At 35.9% G+C, this 21,670-nt stretch overlaps 1 protein-coding gene across 1 annotated transcript in view; it reads right to left on the bottom strand.

Moving 5' to 3' along the window:
- Window positions 1-21,670, bottom strand: part of BCAS3 (breast carcinoma amplified sequence 3) — a 655,658-nt gene that overhangs the window by 358,211 nt on the left and 275,777 nt on the right. Inside the window, exons 13-16 of the mRNA XM_011953652.1 lie at window positions 15,939-15,983; window positions 7,607-7,731; window positions 3,935-4,100; window positions 1,118-1,218 (exon numbers count right to left, since the gene is read on the bottom strand). Coding sequence (XP_011809042.1) covers window positions 1,118-1,218; window positions 3,935-4,100; window positions 7,607-7,731; window positions 15,939-15,983 — 437 coding nt within the window. The remainder of the gene's footprint in view (window positions 1-1,117; window positions 1,219-3,934; window positions 4,101-7,606; window positions 7,732-15,938; window positions 15,984-21,670) is intronic.

The raw sequence follows: 21,670 nt of genomic DNA, 5'->3' as shown, positions 1-21,670 counted from the left end.
CAGTTCAATTTATAACCCTCCACTGATACACCTACCCCATTTTATTTTACTTTTTTATTAAACGTCTGTCTCCTGAATTAGGGAACTCATTGAGGAGAGAAGCAATATACCCTTCACCTTTAAATTACAACTGCCTCACACATAGTAAGCACTCAATAAAAATACACTAGAAAAAGCAGAGAGTTCAACAATTATATGAGAGAGCAAGACTGCCAACTATTGATTACAGTTATGGAGTCTCATAACTTGAGAGCAAAGTCTATAAAATATTTCTGTTTCCAGTATAATATATAACACATTATAAAGATAAAATAAAATCATTCAACAACCATTTTAATTCATGCTTTCTAATATACCGGGCAGGCTAATGTGTTAAATACAACAAAGTTTCATTAAAAACATGTCAATGTTGATTTTTAAGAATTTTCTTTACAACATGCACTACTCAGAGCCATCAAATTAAGAATTCCATCTATATCTACAAAACTGAATCATAATTGTAAATAATTTTTAATTCTATAAACACAAACTGGATAATAAATACTAAATTGCCTTTAAATGCCTCCCATATTAAAAGGCTGTATCTAGGTCAATGAACTTGGTTCAGTCTCTACAAATGCTAATGTTTAAACATAAAAGTAAACAAACAAACAAATATAGTTGAAATCTTTACCTCATCATTGCAAGTAAAATTCTACCAAAAGAAAAGCCTGCTGGCATAGCTTTCACAGTTGCCCTTTTAACTGTATTAGGTTTGGGTTTTTTTTCATGTTAGAAACAGATTCCAAGCTTTATGAAACTGTTTATTACATCCTAGTATTTTCAGGTAGTTGTTTTTGTGTTTGTTTGAATTTTTGAGCCCTCCAGATATTCCCTATCAACTTAACTTTTATTACAGGAATATATTTCATAGGTACAGAATATAAGCAGTCAGAGACATAATGTATACTAAGGCTTGCGGTTTATATTCGTATTAAATATCTTATTTGCCTCAGACTGATTCTTTAAGGCCTATGGCCTATGGACCAATGGTAATGTTTGCTTTAAAAGCTAGCATTTTAAGATGAAATCTGAACAGACCATATGAAAGGGAAAAAAAAAAATCTGAACTACTTACAGCCAGCAAGCAGGAACTGATAATACTGTACTGCATCTGCAGCGAGGAGCAGAGGATGGTTTGCATTAAATGGTGGCTGCAATTCATTCCATTGAGGGGTTCTAAGGAAACAGCAGAAGAATATTAATATTTAAGCTTAATAGATGGGATGTAAATCACCATGACTGTCATCACTGATGAACACTGACTTAAACTCACACTATTTTTGTGATCATTAAAATGAACTTGTAATCATTAAAATGAATGTGCTGAAACCTGAAACACAAGGCCATCTGCTTAGAAAAAACAAAAAGGTGGCAGTCTTTCATATAAATAACATGCAGTCAATATAAGCTTAACAGCAGAAGACCCCCCAACAGGATAGGCAAGACATTCAGAAGATTAAACAGGTGTAAAATTCAAATGTTACAACTAACTAGTTCTAATTTATGTAATTTTGACCTCTCTATTCTTAAAATATCTGTATACTTTAAAATAAAATGAAGTAGGTAAAAATGGTTAATAAAACACAGCTGTGTAAATGGATGACTTATTATAGATCAAATTAGTATCTAAGTTCTGAAATAAGTTACTATTTCCACAATGATAGTGTAGTAATTTTAATTAGATCTGCCCACTCCTAAATAAGCTTGATAAATCAGATATTGATCAGATCAAGCCAGCATAGTTAAGCAGTAGTAAAGAATGCTGCAGCCTCCAAAAATCAATACAAGAATATTTTAAAATGTCAAAAGGACAGGGATCATTTTCATATCCATTTTTGTCTGTTTCCTTCCATACATGTCAGGAGCAATTTTTTCTCTCCTGGACAATGAACTATATTAAAGAGGTTTTATTCCAGGTTTTTTTCCTTTTGGTTATAGCTTATAAAGATTCTAATCATTATACACGTTTGAGATGGACTCTGATTCTTTTTTTTTTTTTTTTTTTTTTTTTTTTTGAGACGGAGTCTCGCTCTGTCGCCCAGGCTGGAGTGCAGTGGCCGGATCTCAGCTCACTGCAAGCTCCGCCTCCTGGGTTTACACCATTCTCCTGCCCCAGCCTCCTGAGTAGCTGGGACTACAGGCGCCCGCCACCTCGCCCAGCTAGTTTTTTTGCATTTTTTAGTAGAGACGGGGTTTCACCGTGTTAGCCAGGATGGTCTCGATCTCCTGACCTCGTGATCCGCCCGTCTTGGCCTCCCAAAGTGCTGGGATTACAGGCTTGAGCCACTGCGCCCGGCGGACTCTGATTCTTAATAAACATTCCTACAAGGTTTAACCACTGTATCTTGGAGAGTTACTTTCAGAGAAACCTTTGAATCTATCTATGTTAGTTTCTACTCCCCTTAATGGCTATCTCAATGTTACTCTCTATTTTCAGTGAGCATGAGATTGCAAATAGAGGAGGCATAAGTCCAAGAAAATTTAACACAGAAGTGCAAGGAGAAATAAGTTCAAACAGAGGTATTCTCCAAGGTACATATGGAAGACAATTAAAAAAAATATTCACACAAAAATCTGTACATGAATGTTCACAGCAACATTATTTAATAACAGCTTAAAAAGTAGAAATATCCATCAACTAATAAATGGATAAACAAAATGCAGTATAACCATATAATGGAGTATTACATAGCCATAAAACGGAGTGAAGTTCTGACACATGCTACTACATGGGTAGATCCTGAAAATATACTAAGTGAAAGAAGTCAGACACAAAAGGTCACATATTGTATGATCCCACTTACGTGAAATGATCAGACTAGCAAAATCCATAGAGAAAGAAAGTAAATTGGCTCCTGCCTAGGTCTGAAGGGTTGGAGAAAAATAAGAAGTGACTGCTAATGAGTATGAGGTTTCTTTTTAGGGTGATGAGAATTGATTGCAGTGATAACTGCACAACTTTGTAAAAAGTCACTCTTAATGGGTTAATTTTATTGTATGTAAATTATGTCAAATGAAAAAGTAATGAAGGGCCAGGCACTCATGCTTATAATCCCAGCACTTTGGGAGGCCAAGGTGGGTGGATCACCTGAGATCAAGAGTATGAGACCAACCTTGCCAACATGGTAAAACTCTATCTCAACCAAAAATTAGCTGGATGGGATGGCGGTTGCCTGTGGTCCCAGTTACTCAGGAGGCTGAGGCAGGAGAATTGCTTGAACATGGGAGGCGGAGGCTGCAGTGAGCTGAGATCGTGCCACTGCCCTCCAGCCTGGGCAACAGAGCGAGACTGTCTCCAAAAAAAAAGGTAATGAAGTATTGTTTGTTTTGCTAGATGAAAGTGAGATTTAAAAAATTACATAGTGTATGATTCCATTTATATAAAATTCTAGAAACCGGGCCAGCACGGTTTCTCACACCTGTAATCCCAGCACTTTGGGAGGCTGAGGTGGGCGGATCACAAGGTCAGGAGATCGAGACCATCCTGGTCAACATGATGAAACCCCATCTCTACTGAAAATACAAAACATTAGCTGGGCATGTTGGCATGCCCCTGTAGTCCCAGCTACTCGAGAGGCTGAGGCAGGAGGACCACTTGAGCTGAGATTGAGCCACTGCACTCCAGCCTTGGCGACACAGCGAGACTGTCTCCAAAAAAAAAAAAAAAAAAATCCTAGAAATTGTAAACTAATCTGTAGAGACAAAGAGGGGTGAAAGAAGGAGAGATTCCAAAGGGTCATAAAGAAACATTTGGGAGTGATGAATATGTTTACTATGTTAATTGTGGTGATGATTTTGTAGCTGTATGCATGTCAAAACTTACCAAATTATACACTTAATCTTCTATACCTTAATGAAGCTGTTAAAAAGGAAAAAAGAAAGGAGGTACTACCTAACCAGAGTCCAGCTGGCTCGAGGCGATGTCATCATTTCCAGTGGCGTGTCGTCACTAATCTTGGGGGCAGTGCTGAGGGGCCGCGGCTCCATCATGTGCTCCACTAAAGTGCCATAGCAACTGATAATGTACAGGGACTCAACTACAACCTGTTTGGACTGATCTACAAACAGAGAAACAGAACCTGATGTGTTATGATTGCATAAAAGAAGCACAGAATAATTTTTACAGTTAATGATCTTATCAGTCTGCTCCTGAGGCTGCTCAGAGAAAGTGAAAAGACAGGAATTTTTCCTGTTTCTTTTTTTTTGAGATGGAGTTGTGCTCTTGTTGCTCAGGCTGCCGCCTCCCTGGTTCAAGTGGTTCTCCCGCCTCAGCCTCCCGAGTGGCTGGGATTACAGGCTTACAGGCTCCCGTCACCACTCGCGGCTAATTTTTGTATTCTTTTTTTTTTGAGATGGAGTCTCGCTCTGTCGTCCAGGCTGGAGTGCAGTGGCCGGATCTCAGCTCACTGCAAGCTCCGCCTCCTGGGTTTATGCCATTCTCCTGCCTCAGCCTCCCGAGTAGCTGGGACTACAGGCACCCGCCACCTCGCCTGGCTAGTTTTTTGTATTTTTTTTAGTAGAGACGGGGTAATTTTTGTATTCTTAGTAGACACAGGGTTTCGCCGTGTTGGTCAGGCTGGTCTCGAACTCCTGACCTCAGGTGATCTGTGCAGCTCAGCTTCTCAAAGTGCTGGGATTATAGGCATGAGCCACCATGCTCGGATGACAGGAATTTTTTCATATGGTGCTTGTTCCTTGCCTAAAGGTTGCCTTGGATAAGTACATGCTAGTGAATATGAAAATGTCTATGATATCAGAGTATTTTCAATCTTAAGCAACTTATTTTAAGAATGATATGACTATGCCCCAAAACCTAATATAGTAAAATACTTTATAGACTTTTGTACTTGTCTACAATGTAATTTGTCCCACATTATGAAAAATGAACGATATCGGGGAACGGACTAACTGAAAAGGAATAATGTATGGACTAGGATTTAGTTACCCTGGATGTACCAAATGACTCGCATGAAAGGTTACTTGTATGCCTAAATCAGCTTAATGTCTCATTTATTTTTTTTTCTCAGAAAACTTAAATTTAGAACTTAAATTTGTGGATCAAAACAAACAAAAAACATTTGATGTGTCAATGTAGGTTCATCAATTCAAACACACGTACCACTCTGGCGGGGGATACTGATAATAAGAGGCTTTGCATGTGTGGAGACAGAAGGTATATACAGAAAAATCTCTGGACCTTCTGCTCATTTGGCTGTGAACCTAAGGCTCCTTTAGAAAATAAAGTCTATTCAACACACATACACATGCATGCATGTGCATCCCCTTCCCCAAATCCTCTTCTTTCTCCCCATGGGATCACTGGCCCCATGGTAAACGGAGATTAGCCATACTTTGAGCACTTAGGTGCTGAATATGGATCTAATCAACTGACTTTATAAGGAATACACATGTACTCACTAGCAAAACAGGTTTAGTCCTCTCTCTCGGGTTTTACAGTAAACCTAGGAGCATATACAATCACTCATGAATGCTGGGTGGGTCATCTTATCTCTGTGTCAGGCGAATCAATTACAGCTGATTTGAGAAAATGGCTAATGATCAGCCAGCGGGACATAAAGGAGTAGCAAGTTAAAAAGGTAATTAGAACAGAAGGGAGAAGCATTTGAAATTGAGCTTCTCAGAAGGTTTTTACTAGCAACAAAAAGTCCTTTCGATAGCATCATTACACCTAAGGAGGTAACAAAAAAAATAAAGATGGGATAAGGAAATGGAAGGCTTGCATACTTAACAGTATCCTCTTCCACTTAGGTAAGGAACCTGCTGCGCCTGAGATCCCATTACCAAGGAAAGGGTCACTGAAAGGCGATAACAGAGAAAGGGCTCATGTCTGACTGCCAGTGTTAGCATAAAGGAGGGCCGTTTTGCCAAGAACAATACAGCCTGTGGAACTCACCAGAGAAGTGCCCCAGTAACAACCCAGTTTGTGACCTACTTTAATAATACTAAAATATTAAGGGGAAAATCATAACATTCAAAATTATATACTTTGTTTATGAATGTAGGCATTCTCTTCTAAACAGAAGCAATAAGGATTCATATGCTATAAAGCATTAATCCTATAAACATTTTAGGTATAGACCCTGGTGATCAAAGCAGGGATTAAAAAGATAATAACTACAGTAGTCCCTCCTTAGGTGCAAGTTCAGTTACCCATGGTCAACTGTGGTCCAAAAATATTAAATGGAAAATTCCAGAAATAAACAATTCATAAACTTCAAATGGCAGACTGAGTAGTGTGGTGAAATCTCTCATTGTCCCATCTGTCCTGCCTGGGACATGAATCATCCCTTTGTCCAGCATACCCTCCTTAGGTGCAAGTTCAGTTACCCATGGTCAACTGTGGTCCAAAAATATTAAATGGAAAATTCCAGAAATAAACAATTCATAAACTTCAAATGGCAGACTGAGTAGTGTGGTGAAATCTCTCATTGTCCCATCTGTCCTGCCTGGGACATGAATCATCCCTTTGTCCAGCATACCCACTCTGTATATGCTACCAGCCCGTTAGTCCCATAGTACCTGTCTCAGTTATTCGACTGAAAAGCATTGTACCATATAGGGCTCCGTACCATCCAAGGTTTCAGCCATCCACTGGGGGTCTTGGATGTATCCTCCACAGATAAGGAGGGACTACTGTATATTAATTCAAAGGAGCAATGGTAACCACAAAAGCTGAGCCTTATTTCTCAGTAGCAGGCTGTTACCTTTTTTGGTTTTTTTGTTTGTTTGTTTGTTTGTTTGTATTTGAGATGGAGTCTTGTTCTGTTGCCAGGCTGGAGTACAGTGGTGCAATCTTGGCTCACTGCAACCTCCGCTCCTGAGTTCAAGCGATTCTCCTGCCTCAGCCTCCCGAGTAGCTCGGATTACAAGTGTGCACCACCACGCCCAGCTAATTTTTGTATTTTTAGTAGATACGAGGTTTCACCATGTTGGCCATGTTGGTCTCGATCTCCTGACCTTGTGATCCGCCCACCTCAGCCTCCCAAAGTGCTGGGATTACAGGCATGAGCCACTGCACCTGGCCTTAGTTGTGTTTTTAAAACATGGTAGAGTTGTTGCTTTTTTTAATGTGAAGATTTTTAACATGAGAAAATCTGGTTTCAAACTCTGATTCCACTGCCTAACAAACCAGTGTTTTTAGCTAAGATATTTAAACTTGCTGGTCTCAAGTTCTTCATCTCTAAAACAGGGACAATGAGGCTTTTCCTCTCCATCCTTCATAGACAAGGAGTGAAACTAGCTTGTAAAAATGTAAAAGGTATAAAATGGGTATAGAATTGATAGCACTGAGATCACCTGTAGACTGTCACCAACAAAACAAAACAAAATCACTCAGTGGGCCATTCATTTAACGTTCATACTGAGAGGATAGTTTTTCTTCTTGACTAGGCTTGAGCAGTTGAGGAGTGACATGCTAATTACATTTAAAAAAATTGGTTTCCAGACTACTGGGTACAAGATTATTCTAGGGAAACTGCTAACAATTTTCCTTAAGAAGCAAAAATTACAAACACAACATTCATTTTTCAGTCAAAATACATACCTTTTTCTCTTTTCAGACCTGCATTATTTGCAAACCATGACCTGGATGTTCCGAAGATAGCAGCCACACAAAATTCTCCGCCCATCGATTTGCTGGGTGAAATTTGTGGAGGAGGTTTAACTTTGCTTAAAAAATAAAATAACAGTAAAAAACAATTATCATGATGAAATGACACTCCTTTAGGTAATGACAGTTTTTCCTTTAAATTCCACCCCTATTCAAATCCTCCAATATGAACATGCATTTTGCCTTAAGTAATAAATGGTGATGTGAGACTATGTTCTGGAGTAAAAGTAGAATTATTTCAAAGTTCCAGAGTTTTGTAAAGAGAGCAACGTTTATAAAACCAATACAAATCAACTCCTTTTTGAAGTATGTGCTGGCAAAATCCAAGTCACTTCTTTTCAGATGAATAACACTTTCCTAGAAATTTCAAAGTGAAGCAATAGTACCAGCATGAACATCTCACAATAATAAAATGGTTTATCACTTCATTTTTATATATACTAGGTTGATGCAAAAGTAATTGCAGTTTTTGCCACTGCCTTTAGTGGCAAAAAGTGAAATTACTTTTGCACCAATCTATAAGATGCGGGATTAACAGTACAAATGAATGGAGACAGCATGGATGAAAATGAGGTGATATAGAATGACGCCTGGAAAATGCTCTCTCAGCCACAATGCTATGGAGAGTTAGACAGTGTAAGGGAAGAATATCTAATCATCTAATGCAATTAGATTCACTGATCTTTCTGTTGTCTCTTTTTCTTCTTGGATTTGTGAAAATGATGTGTCTATTTTTGTTCAGTGAAAAAGACCAAGGTGGAGTTATATATCAATAGCCTCTCAAACCTCAATCTTTTCTGTTGCTCGTGTGTCTGAGGACACATTTAGTAACTGCCATTACTTCCTGTCACTGCCATTAAAAAGAAGTTGCTCTCCTCTGCTTCCCACAAATAAGTTTTCATACTCAGCTTCTACTATTGACCTCACATCTTTTCAGTCCCATATTTCTGTTCTCTTTTGGTTTATTAAGGGCTTTCCAAAGCAATTTTGCCAACCACCTTTGACAAATTATTTTCTCTAATTCATAAACCAGTAGCCTCATTGTGCACTGGTCAAGATGACAGCCCAGGTAGGAAACAATAAAAAATAGAGCTCTGATGTTCCCCTCTGCTAGTCAGCCTCCAACATCAACATTGGTTCTACCTTATTTTGCTCAATTTTTGATTTCCCTTCATCCTTTACTAAAGTATGGTGGGATGGGAAAGAGATAGTTTTGGAGTCAGGAAGAAACATGTAGCTGAATCCCAGCGCTGTCACCTCTAGGCTGTGTGACTTTTGGTTAAGTCATTTAACCTCTCAGAGCTCAGACTACTAATATGTAAAATAGAAATAGTAATACCTACTTCACAGGATTATTTTAATGATTATATTGTCTCAAAGCACTGTCCCCAGCTCATAGTACCACCTGAGGACTTCTTAGGAGTGCAAGCAAATACTCGTAGACCCCATCCCAGACCTACTAAATCAGAAACTCTGGGAATGGAGCCTAACAATCTGTGTTTTGAAACAAATCCTCCAGATGATTCTGATGCATGCTCAACTCTGAGAACCACTATATTAGACAAAGCAGGTAAAGTTCCCAGGGCAGTACTTTCCTGTATCACAGTACTCAGCAAATACTAACTCTTCTATATGGCCCTCGGTCCTAACCTAATCTTCAAAAAAATCAGACTTTGCTTTGGTAATCTCAGTTTCCCAGTTCCTATGACATTTTAAATAGTCTCTCAAACATCTTATTTCCTGAGACTTGTTTTAACATCTTCCTCTAAGGAAGGCTAAGTCTGGATCAGAGGCAACTATGATTGGTCCCTTTGGTCTCCCCACTTTGAACAAAATCCATAGAAATGCATATTAGTATATACGAAAGAAACCTCTTCTACCATTAATATTTCTTAAAACACTTCTCATTATTCCTGCAACAAAAAACATCCATGCCTAGAATGTCAACTAGTCACAGTGAGACTTCCAGTGACAGGGAATAAAGACATCGTTTTTAAATAAAAAGTTTCTGTGGGGAAATGAATCTGGCTCTGTAAACTGTTTCAAGTCTTCATACTTGCATCTGTCACAACTGCAATAAGCTGCCTCCAGAAAGGAAGACTCTCCTCTGCCCTATACCTAAACAAATATGCACCTTCCCGTGATATCTGGGTCACTGACATCAGAATTGTTCTTTCTGGCTATGATGCTCTCTGTTGCATTACCTGAGAATATAAGGTTTCTTTCAAAGTTTTTATTTCCATCACTAAACTACTATCATTGAACTGACAAATTCCTCTAACTGGTATCTTAGTGGTACCACTGGTTATTTTTTAACCGTTAGGAGTTTTGGGAGAATGGGGCTAGGGGAATGGGAGAGAGAAAAGTATTGTAGAATTTTTTTTAAAGCAGTTTGCAATTGTGCGACTATGTGCTTTTACTAGAATCACCATCAGAGAACAAAGCTACTACAATGTACCAACAAGCTTCAATGGGACAAACTCAAAGCTCTTTGCCAATTACTGGATGTCATTGTTGTTGTTTTTAAATCATGTGGTAACAAGTGAGCATGCCTCTTCTTAAGAGAAAATATGGTCCCTCTGAAATATGCATCCTAAACAGACTTAAAAATAGTTGCTTCCAGGCCAGATGGCAAACTTTCTAACATGATAATAAAAAGCAGAAAAATGGGCTGGGCACGGTGACTCATGCCTGTAATCCCAGCACTTTGGGAAGCCAAGGCAGGCAGATCACGAGGTCAGGAGATCGAGACCATCCTGGCTAACACAGTGAAACCCCGTTTCTACTAAAAATACAAAAAAAAATTAGCCGGGCGTGGTGGCGGGTGCCTATAGTCCCAGCTACTCCGGAGGCTGAGGCAGGAGAATGGCGTGAACCCGGGAGGCGGAGCTAGCAGTGAGCCGAGATCGCGCCACTGCACTACAGCCCGGGCGACAGAGCGAGACTCCGTCTCAAAAAAAAAAGAGGACATCAATTTAGTTTCTTGACATACAAACAATATTCTTTGTATGTTTACTAGCTTACAGTCTAATCAGCTCATGTCAAAAGCTAAAAATCTCTTATACATCTATAAGTTACATATAATTCTGTTTTGGAACACACAAGTAAAAAGCATCAACACAATGTTATTTTTACATAAGCTCAGTATCTCCTACAGAGAATAAGTATTTTATAGTAAAACTATGCTTAATTTCAGTAAAGAATTATCATTTTTATTCTTATATTTCATCATTTCTCTTTTCCTCTCATAGGGCCTTAAATTCCATTAGTAAAAGTCTGTGTTTATTAAGGAGTCAAAGGAGTTTTCACCCTGAAAATAACTTACTATCTGCTACATAACATAGTGTTGTGTGTTGGGTATGAAGCATATTGGGTAAACACATTCATATCAAGTTATTTCTATCATCAATCTATAATCTGGAATGATTGTGGCATTTCAGCAAAATAAAAACATAAAAATATGTGCGTGTCTTTAAGATTTGCAGAGGAATAAAAAGGAGAAATAATCTAATAAAAAGAACGTTATGAATAAAATATCTTCTATGGGATACATTCAAAGTTAGAAATTTTAACTTGGGTTCAATCTGCCCTTCATCCTAAGTTTTTAAAAGTCCAAGAAAGCTTGGCAGAAGTAGAAGGGCTTTTCTAGCAATATGCCAATGACATACCACATATGAACTTTTCCACAATGACCTAGAATATTTCTATCACAAAATAACCTTTTGTTGATGGAAAGATAAAATATTGAAAAATGATACATATGTGAATGTATTAGAAAAGTGCTAGCTTTGTATATTATGTAAATTTACAGATTGGTGACCCAATCCTCATAGGAAAGAACTCCAATGCTAACCTTTTTTTTTCTGTCTTCTTCTCAACATCTCCCTTTCTCTTCCAAAAGGGGTCTTTAAAAAATCTCATTACAGAACATTTGCAAGTTTAGAAAGAATTTCTCTGGGTGTCTGGATGCCTTCTCTCATTTATTTAATCATTTATTAAGTTAATAATACAATTACATAAAAATATTTAAATTTATGTTGGTGCCCAAAAGTCTAACTGTATTGATTATGTGGACTCATCCATTTTTTAAAAATGGTTATACATGACAAGACATACTCCTGATGGACTCCTTTCTACTGATAATTCCTGCTCCTTTAACTACCCTTAGTTTTTCATACATAACCCCATGTTCAATAATTTTTAAAAATTTGACAACTTCTGAGCAAAAAATAAAAGAAAAATGGGATGAATCTAACTTTCAGCATCTCAGAAAAAATGACAATCATAAAACATCATATTTACTAAGCCTGATACGAATCAATGTAATCAAAAGAAAAACAAACACACAAGCAAACAAAAAAAACCAAATAACCATATTAACAAATAAGATGCTAAATTAAAAATCAGGAGTTTAACTCTTTGTCATTTCCTGTGAGGAAACGCTTAACTGTCTAACCATAGAATGAGAATCATTTTCACTGCAATCAGAAGAAGTTGTAGGGATATTAACATTACTAGGACTTCAAAAATATTTGCAAAGGCTACTGAAGTTCCCCATTTTTCTTCCCTTGGGCTTTATACGTAATCCAGCCAAGTCAACATACTGAATTTCTCTGGCCTATTTTTTCTCCACATTCAACTGCAAAGAGAAAAACAAAGAGCACAAAATTCTAACGATATCTGCTTAAAAATTACAGGACAATGATCTCCATCTGAATAGGACAGATGTGAAATATCTGTGGACAGCATGATAAGCAGCAATGTGCTCCAGTGCCTTGTGTAGAAGGACACAAGCATGGAAGGAGCTAACACGAGACAGAAGCACTGTTTCTTTTCATTTTTAAAGCATAAAAGAATAGTCAATGTTTCAGTTTAAATGTAAGACCCAATATTGATCTAAGTATTACAAGTGGTATAACAGCTTTCTATAAAAGAAGAAAAAATATTCTTTATATTCTTTTAGAAGTTTTCTCTCATTCTCAATCTTAGTTTCTAAAATAAGACCTAAATGGGAAAACTGGAAGCATTTTATTTCAAAGAACTAAAGATATTAATAATCTGTCTAAAATTATTCTATTCTTTCATAAATTTTTCTTAAAGGTCTAACAGATTTGTGTAAATGTGGCAGGTAAGAATAAATTCTCCTCTCCATATGAATTGTACCTTTCAAAAAATAAAATCATAAAATTTTAAAATAATTAAGAGAACAAGATTAGTTTTACATGAACTATTTATATCTTGATCAAAACTCTTAGAAAATGCTAGTTAAAACTTTATAAAATATTATGAAAATTTTAATTCTTTAAAATTTACCCCTATAAAATATGAAGACATTTTAGGAGGAAGAAATATACTCATATGGACTACCCATTGTCTACCTGTCATGTATATTTTTTGATAAGCAATTCAAAAATAACAGTAGCTTAAATACTACATGCAGATTTGGAGCTTGATACATTCCTATTTATTTGTAATATTGAAAGCAAAATTCAGATTCAAAAATTCACACTGGAATTATTTATCTTAAATTCCTATGTTAAAAAAAGTATGTTACATGTGTAATTCTTTTGTATTATTTTATATAGTCATCCAAACTCAAATATCCTAGTTAAACTAACGTAGATGACACATAATACCAGGGAAGTCCAAAGTGACTAAAATGTTGAAGACGCATAGTTTACTTTTGAACAAGCTTATTTTGTTACCAAAGGGAATGACTTTATTTTATAACTGACTCATCTGAAAGTACATGAATGTAAAGGACTAAACCTGTTTAATGGAGAATAAAGAACTGGCAGAAATTGTGATATACCAAAAGCAAATTCTTAGCTAAATGTTAACATTGCAACTTGAAACTAATAAAAAGTTTGTAGAAAATTTACATTTCATTTAAAAATCTCATTTTTCATCCAAAATACCTATATTACCCTATAACTGGATATACTAAAAACATATTTATTTAGCATAATGTTTTATTTCAGAACAGTAAATAAAAACATTCTCCGATTGAATGCTAAATAACATGGAAAAATAGCAAAAACTATTAAAACAAAGGAGCTCTTATAAACAACATGGAAGAAGTTGTCAAATTTATATTCATTTGCTGCCTTAATTTGAGGTTTCATTAAGATCTTAATGGAAAAAACATGCACCACTGAGAAAGTAACATTTTAAAGAAGGACCTTTTAGTCTAGTATAAGTGACTAAAAATGAGTTTCTTGTGAGCTAACGATGGCATCAAACAAACCACAAAGCAGTCTTCTAAAAGACAGGCAATGATTTAAAAGTCTACTATATTTCATATATCCCTTTCTTTAATCTGGCTCTTTTAATCTTGTTTCAACCTCAAATCATTTCTGGTTGACAAGTGCTTTTGCTTAAATGTGAGGAGCACACAAGCTGTTGGAGGAATGAGCTTTACTTACTTAACATACAACAGTTGTTATTCCATCTTTTACTTCTATGCAAAACTTCAATCTTTATTAACATACTAAAACTCCTTGCTTTGTACTTAGAAGAATTTATCCTAAAATGGAATTTAATTCTAAGTTTACTCTACAAAGAAATTCTGTCATATGTTGAATGTGGCATTTAAAATTCACTGATCACTGGAAGGCTCATAAGTAAGATCTGTGTATCTTATTTGTTTTTAGAAGACATCTGGTTAACAAAATGAATAAAGATCGACTTTCATGAGATTTATATTCATGTATATCCTGAATTTGTTTAGAATAGTTTTGAAAACTGTGTCTAATTATAGTTTTCAAGGAGGAAAATTTTATGTTGATTTGTTTTATGTCACCTAGTCTTAAGTGATAACAAAATTTTCCGATCTTCCTATGGCATAAAAACATTGAAATAAATTTGTGTCAAATAATAATTAACCTTAAAGAACTATTTGAGCTGTTTTCTGTCCAAGAGAAAAAAACATTGGATAGTTGAGTTTGGATGACTATATAAAATAATACAAAAGAATTACGCATGTAACATACTTTTTTTAACATAGGAATTTAAGGTAAATAATTCCAGTGTGAATTTTTGAATCTGAATTTTGCTTTCAAGATTACAAATAAATAGGAATATATCAACATTGAATATTTTTTTCTAGTGTAATAGAACAGTATGAATAATCCCCAGTTAACAGTTATGAGAACTACACATATTATGCGCAGAACTCTTTTCAGTATTCTGACTAAATTAATAAAATTAATATAGCTTACATTTCTCAAAACTTCACACTGGTTAACATATCCTTAAAAGTGAAAAACATAATCTAATTTAAAGAAGCTTCTTTTGAAACATGGTATTTTTCCCTGAAACTGGAAAAGAAACAGTGGTAGCAGCTAATATTTACTGCACATTTACTATGTGCCAGGCACTGTTATATACTAACACATACTGAGATATGTATCAGTTTATTTAATACTCATAGTGAGTCCATTACGTAGGTACATTTAATACATAAGGACATAAAAAATAGAAAGATTTTAGAAAATTCCCCCCAAATCATATAGCTAGTAAGTATGTGAATTGGGATCTAAGACCCATGCAGTCTGACTCTTAACCATTAAACAATTTATACCATTCTTAACACATTCTACTTCCCATCTTTACATGAAAGTATTAAACATATTCTAATTCTTTTCTATGACCTTCCTGTCTTAAGACTGACAAAGCTGTGTTCTACGCATTGATATGAAATAATTTATTAAATAATTAAGCTATGATGAGTATGGGCTAATAATTCAAAATAATAAATTATTTAGGAGGTTTTATGTAAAATATATATTTTGTCATTACGTAGCTTCTTAAATACCCAAACTATTCAAAAACAGACAAAATGCAACAAAAACTTTATAAGGCCCTTTTGGTATACTTTAAATATATTTATATTTCAAAATAAATCATGTCCTCAAATGCTATGCATGATATGTAGGGAACTTCTAACGCCATAATACTCAAAGCTTTAAACTTGGGTATTAGCCTTGTCTTGTAATATTTATGAGCATTATGAGAGAATTCTTCTACTTAAAAACAATTCATCTGTTTTTTTTTTTTTATTACTTTTTAAAGAATGAAGTGAAACCAAGAAAACCACTTTTCTAAAGCTTAAATATCAACATTCATGTTCCATCTACAAATTATTCAGTAACTTGGTGCATCTATCTGTGATCAGGCCATGCAACTGGAAATAAAACTACAAAACAAATTACTTTTTGAGAGTACAGCAAATGAATGAGGCATGCGGGACTGAACTGGAACTCACCATGGAGCTTTTATGGAAAAACACCCCGCTCCAAAGAGATAAGGCCTTCATGGAAAAGGGGGAAAAATGCAAAAAAATTAGAGAAAAACTCATTTAACATTAGCAAATACATGTATATCATATTGTTATAGAGTATGGATAAAAATAACTAAAAAATTAGTAATCATTTACAATTCTGCTGTACATACTGTCTGATATAACCAATAAACAAAATGATGTGTAGCAACAAGGCCCTTAATTTTCAGAGTTAGGGATTCAAAATTTTCTATTTCTCCCCCTTTTCTGGAGCACCCCTGTAGTATTTCTAAGTCAAAATAAAATAAAATTCACTGCTGAAGCCTTTTAAAACAAAGCATAAGTTAAATGGAATAACCAGATGGAGAAGAGTGAGATCAATAGCAACCAATGTGTGGCTGTGTGACACAAAATGGTTAAAATTAGCTAACAATGACTGGATAAAAAATTTGACATGACATTGTCCACTTTTCACTGGTTCCAGTCTCAGAACCACAGAAAGAGGGACATATTTTTCAAGTTGCTTATTTATTATACGTTGAATTGTATATTGTTGGTCAAAGGAAAAAACACTAAGTACAACTAGTATAATTTTTCTCTATTTTTGATCACAATCCAGGAAATTAGGATGTCTCTTAATAGTGGTATAAGAGGTTAGCTTCCTTTACCTGGTCTGTACTAGGTTAGGTTAGTACACAGTAAACTAAAGCTGCAATCACGTGTTTTAAATACAACTGGGATATAAAGTAAGACTTCAATGTTATACATATTTATTCTCAAAATTCTGTTCCCAGCATTTAAGATATGCCATGCGTATCTGCACATGAAGAAAACTGAGTGATTTAAAGACATCCAAACCAAATGGCACTGTAACATTTGACATTTGGAAGCCATAACAAACGGAGGATAAAAGCGCATTGGTAAAATGTGGGTATTTCCTTCTTCAAAATTGGTTCTAGAATTAAAAAAATAAAAAAAATCTTGCTGATTAGCCTTAACTTTTTCCCAGTAAACTGAGTATATTTGACCAGAAAGCAAAACTTGAGAAAAATGTTTTCACGACAGTGAGTACAATTTTGAGGCTTGAAGCGCATTGTATACAAAGAAAGGAACACAGACAGAAGAAACTGAGGTAGAAGGAAAAATGGGACATATAAAACATAAACAAAATTTTAGAGATGATGCCAATGCCAAGCAAGGATAGCTCTCTCTCAGTTAGTAATAAGAATATACCCAGCAATACGATGGCAGCATCCACATTTAAAATACTAGATTTTAAACTTTTTTGACTGTGAACCCATAGAAATACATTTTAAGATATAAGCTGGTATGTGCATGAATACACACAAACAAGACTGAAGCAATAATTTAATGAGCGTGCTATTTGGAATAAACACTATTACTTAATAAATAATTTAATGAACGCATTATTTGTAATAAACATTACTATTTTTTATTTCAGTGTTTTATAAACATTGATGTTGGGATTATGTCACAATGCAGATAAATGCATATTCTAACACAGTGGGTCTGGCTGGGATCTGAGATTCTGTATTTCCAATAAGCTCCTAGGTAACAACAATGCTGCTGGTCCGCAGAACCAGTGGCAGAATTGCATTTTATTCTATTTTACTTCATTAAAGAAAAAAAAAAAATGTTGGCCATAATCTCCTTATATGATTTCATGACTAATTACCTCCAAACCAAAATGTTACTAGAGCTCAGCTTGCAGTTTGACAAACACAGATTTAAATAACTAAAATTACTTGAAGAGTACAATCTCTCAACTGAACAGTGAGCCCGTTCTGAAATGACAGGAAAAGGAATGGTTCAAGCTATTTCTATATGCCTACAAATACCTCTAAAATGAAGAGGTTTTTGTTGTCACACAGTATACAACTTCTCTTAATTTTACCTAATTAGGAAAGACACCTGAAATAACCAAATCGTCCAAACGATTCTGACAAAAGTGACTGTAAGCTGGAACATCCAGGCTTACATTGCTCTTTAGTGTATATTGCACCTACTCAGGGTAGTCTCCCATCTCATCCAGAACATCAGCATACTGATTTATCATAAAGAATTTAGAAGTTTACCTTAGTCCTTATTACTTAAAAGGTTTCTCCATTGATTGCGAAAACCAAACAAGCAAAAATGAAACAAAAACTTCAAGTGTCTAAACACTCAAAAGACCATCTGATATTCCCTACCTGTAGCGTCAGTAAATACCTTTCTTCCAGGTTTAGGTTTCCTTTTATGTAAAAAGGAAATATATGTTAACCAAAGAAAAATGCAGAAACTTAAAAAAAAAAAAAAAAAACCTCTAGATTTTCCTTTCCAGGCAGTAACATGTTGCCAACAAGATTTCTCCAGCTACTTTCTTTCTTGTACCATGACCCTAAAATGCACCATAAAACTCCAGACACTGTAGTTTGCAGGCCTGTACTAAATAAATAACATCATTGTTAAGTTTGAAGACAATAAGGTTCACTATTCACAATTTGACCCACTTGTGTTAGTTTAAAGTTATCCTACTTCAATCAAACTAGGATTCACTGGCTAGCAGAACTCAAGGAGAAAGGGGGCTGGAGAGACAAGGTGAGAACCTGGTTTAGCATGTACACTTGGCATGTATAAAATCTATACTCACCCACCTCTGGCCTAGTCCTACAAGCTAGACCTCTGCCATATACATGTAAAAGAAGATCCACAAACTCCAAAGAATTATAGTGACTGATGTAATTACTGTCTTTGTAAGGGTAGTGTCAGCTGTTCTTTTGAAATGTGCCTGCTTCATCTTTCCTCAGTAGCAAAGGAATGAAAATATAAAGTCACGAAGTACAAATCCATGATCCAGCTGTCTTCACCTATGACTTCCCTCTCCCCTCCCAAAAGTTCACAGCTGTAGTACTGTATTAAAGTGAGATGAGGGTGGAAAGAAAAAAGATAATATGAGTGGGAGTGTATACTGAATGAAATATTCTCTGTATTAACACACGCAACCCAAATTACTATATTCAAATCTGAATAATTGGTGTTTTCCAATCACCGCTAAATTTTAGCAGGCTTAACAATCCTGCCATATAAAACCTACTCAATTTGTCATAATTATGCCCCTTCTGAGCTGAATTCTGATTTTTAAATCTCAGGAAAATGTGGTAAAGAGACTAAAAACCCAGAAATATTACAGACTTATGTATAGGCCACCGTGAAATGACCTAGCCATTAGTTCTCAAAGGGTTTCTTCGGGAGACTCCCAGAAGATAGGAAAGAATTATGTTTTATAATATACCATAACACCATGTAAGTCATTCAGCTGACTCATTTTGTTGAATGCCACATGGTACCACAAAGTCTTCAATCTTACTAGCTGAAAACAAGGCAAATATGAATAATTTTTTTAATATGGGAAAAAAGTAAAACTAGATTTGATTTGAAATCCTCCAATCCTCTATAATCTGTTCAATTTCAATTAATCATGTCCTAAGACAATTCAGGCACTGCCACAGAAAAGACATCACAATGAGCCTATATAAATATTAAAAGTAATAAACAGAGATGAAGCAGAGAAAAAGCTATACAACATTGTGTGTCAAATATTGAAACAGAGCCATATTTCTCTAAAAATAAATTCTAGGGATGCTAATGACTTCTAAATTCTGTGTGCCCTCTGTTAAAACAACAACTGAAGTGAACTCGCATTTCCCACGTGCATCTCAGTAAATTATTCCTAATATCATTTTTAAGTTCTACTTTGAATTTTTCATTAATTTTAATTGCTCCCTACCAAAGAGACCTATGGTATTATTGGTAGTCAACTATTGATCTGTAGGGGAAACCGAAGCTAAAACAGACAAGTGTCTAATTTGAGATACACATGATACCCAATTTTAAATGACAAACTCAAGATTTAGAAGATTTTCATTAGCAGGCTGAGCATGGTAGCTCATGCCTATAATTCCAGCACTTTGGGAGGCTGAGGCAGGACTGATTGAGGGTAGGAGTTCAAGACTAGACTGGGCAATATAGCAAGACCTCATCTCTACAAAACATTTAAAAAATTAGCCAGGTGCGGTGACATATGCCTATAGTGCCAGCTACTCAGGAGGTTGAAGCAGGATGATCACTTGAGCCCAGGAGTTTGAAGACACAGCAAACTACAATCACACTACTACACTTGAGCCTGGGTGACTTTTCATTAGGAAAAAAACATTGATAATGTTAAAATTCTGTTATATGTGGCAAAAAAAGAGATTAACATAACATAAATAATGTCAAACTTCTGTAGAAATGTATGCCTGCTGACTTTTAAAACTATGGTATAGGCCGGGTACGGTGGCTCACGCCTGTAATCCCAACACTTTGGGAGGCTGAGGCAGGTGTATCACGAGGTCAAGAGATCAAGACCATCCTGGCTAACACGGTGAAACCCCATCTCTACTAAAAATACAAAAAAACTAGTGGGGCATGGTGGCGGGCGCCTGTAGTCCCAGCTACTTGGGAGGCTGAGGCAGGAGAATGGCGTGAACCTGGGAGGTGGAGCTTGCACTGAGCTGAGATCATGCTACTGCTCTCCAGTCTGGGCTACAGAGCAAGGAGACTTCATATCAAAAAAAAAAAAAAAAAAAAAAGATATATATATACATACACACACATACACACACACACACACACACACACACATATAGTATATAGTAGACATCATCCAAAAAACATTCCCAGATTTATGGTAACATGCAATGAACTATGGTGTGGTTTAAGTACTCCACTGATTTAGCAGAAAAATTGGAACTCAAACTATGTTAAATATACTGCATATGTAGTCACATCCATATATATTCCAATGAAAATACATTGTCCATTATTTAATATCTGGAACTGAACATACATTGCTTAGTTATGAAGAACTGGTAGTTACATAAGGCAGAGACATGAGGTGGGGAATTACCCAAGCTCTTATATCTCTATCTGGTGGGTCTTTCTCCAAATATTTCCAATTTAATTCTCCAAACTTTGCCTATAAAGTTTAGGGCTCAGGCCAAACTGTGTAAATAAGTCAAGGTGTACCTAATTGAATTAAAATAAGGAATAGAACTTCTGCAAGGCCTAGTATATGCCAATATCATTTACTTGCATAGCCAAGTCTGATGGTAGATTTGGTCTACAAATATCAACTGGATGTGTCTGATTAAATGCTATTTAATGCTTCCATTTAATATCATTTAAAAGCATATATGCTTTCTAAGTGGGGCCTGTGCTCATCAGCACTGGCTTACAGCTGCTCAACCGTCCTGAGACTTAGAAATGGGATCGAAGAACAGGTAGAAACTCATACATGATAAGAATAAAAGATTATAACCCATATATATAAACTTTTTTTTCAGGTGAAGAAATTTACCTAGGACACACTAGCAAATAGGTGGTAGAACCCAGATGAGAAGCAGCCAGGGCCTCAGACTCCTAATTCAGTATTTTTTCCACTACATTACTTAACCTACTTCTACAGGGTGCGTCTCAAGGTTCCTAATAACCACCTAAATCGTCACAAAGAAATGAATAAACATGGCCGGGCGTGGTGGTTCATGCCTATAATCTCAGCACTTTGGAAGGGTGAGGCAGTTGGATCACTTGAGACCAGGAGTTCAAGACCAGCTTGGGCAACACGGAGAAAACCAATCTCTACAAAAAATACAAAAATTAGCCAGGCATGGTGGCGC

Source organism: Colobus angolensis, unplaced genomic scaffold (genome assembly GCF_000951035.1).
Source record: "Colobus angolensis palliatus isolate OR3802 unplaced genomic scaffold, Cang.pa_1.0 Scaffold37, whole genome shotgun sequence".
NCBI classification, from domain to species: domain Eukaryota; kingdom Metazoa; phylum Chordata; class Mammalia; order Primates; family Cercopithecidae; genus Colobus; species Colobus angolensis.
Note: the sequence above shows the minus strand (reverse complement) of the source record. Positions and strands in the feature narration are given on the sequence as shown.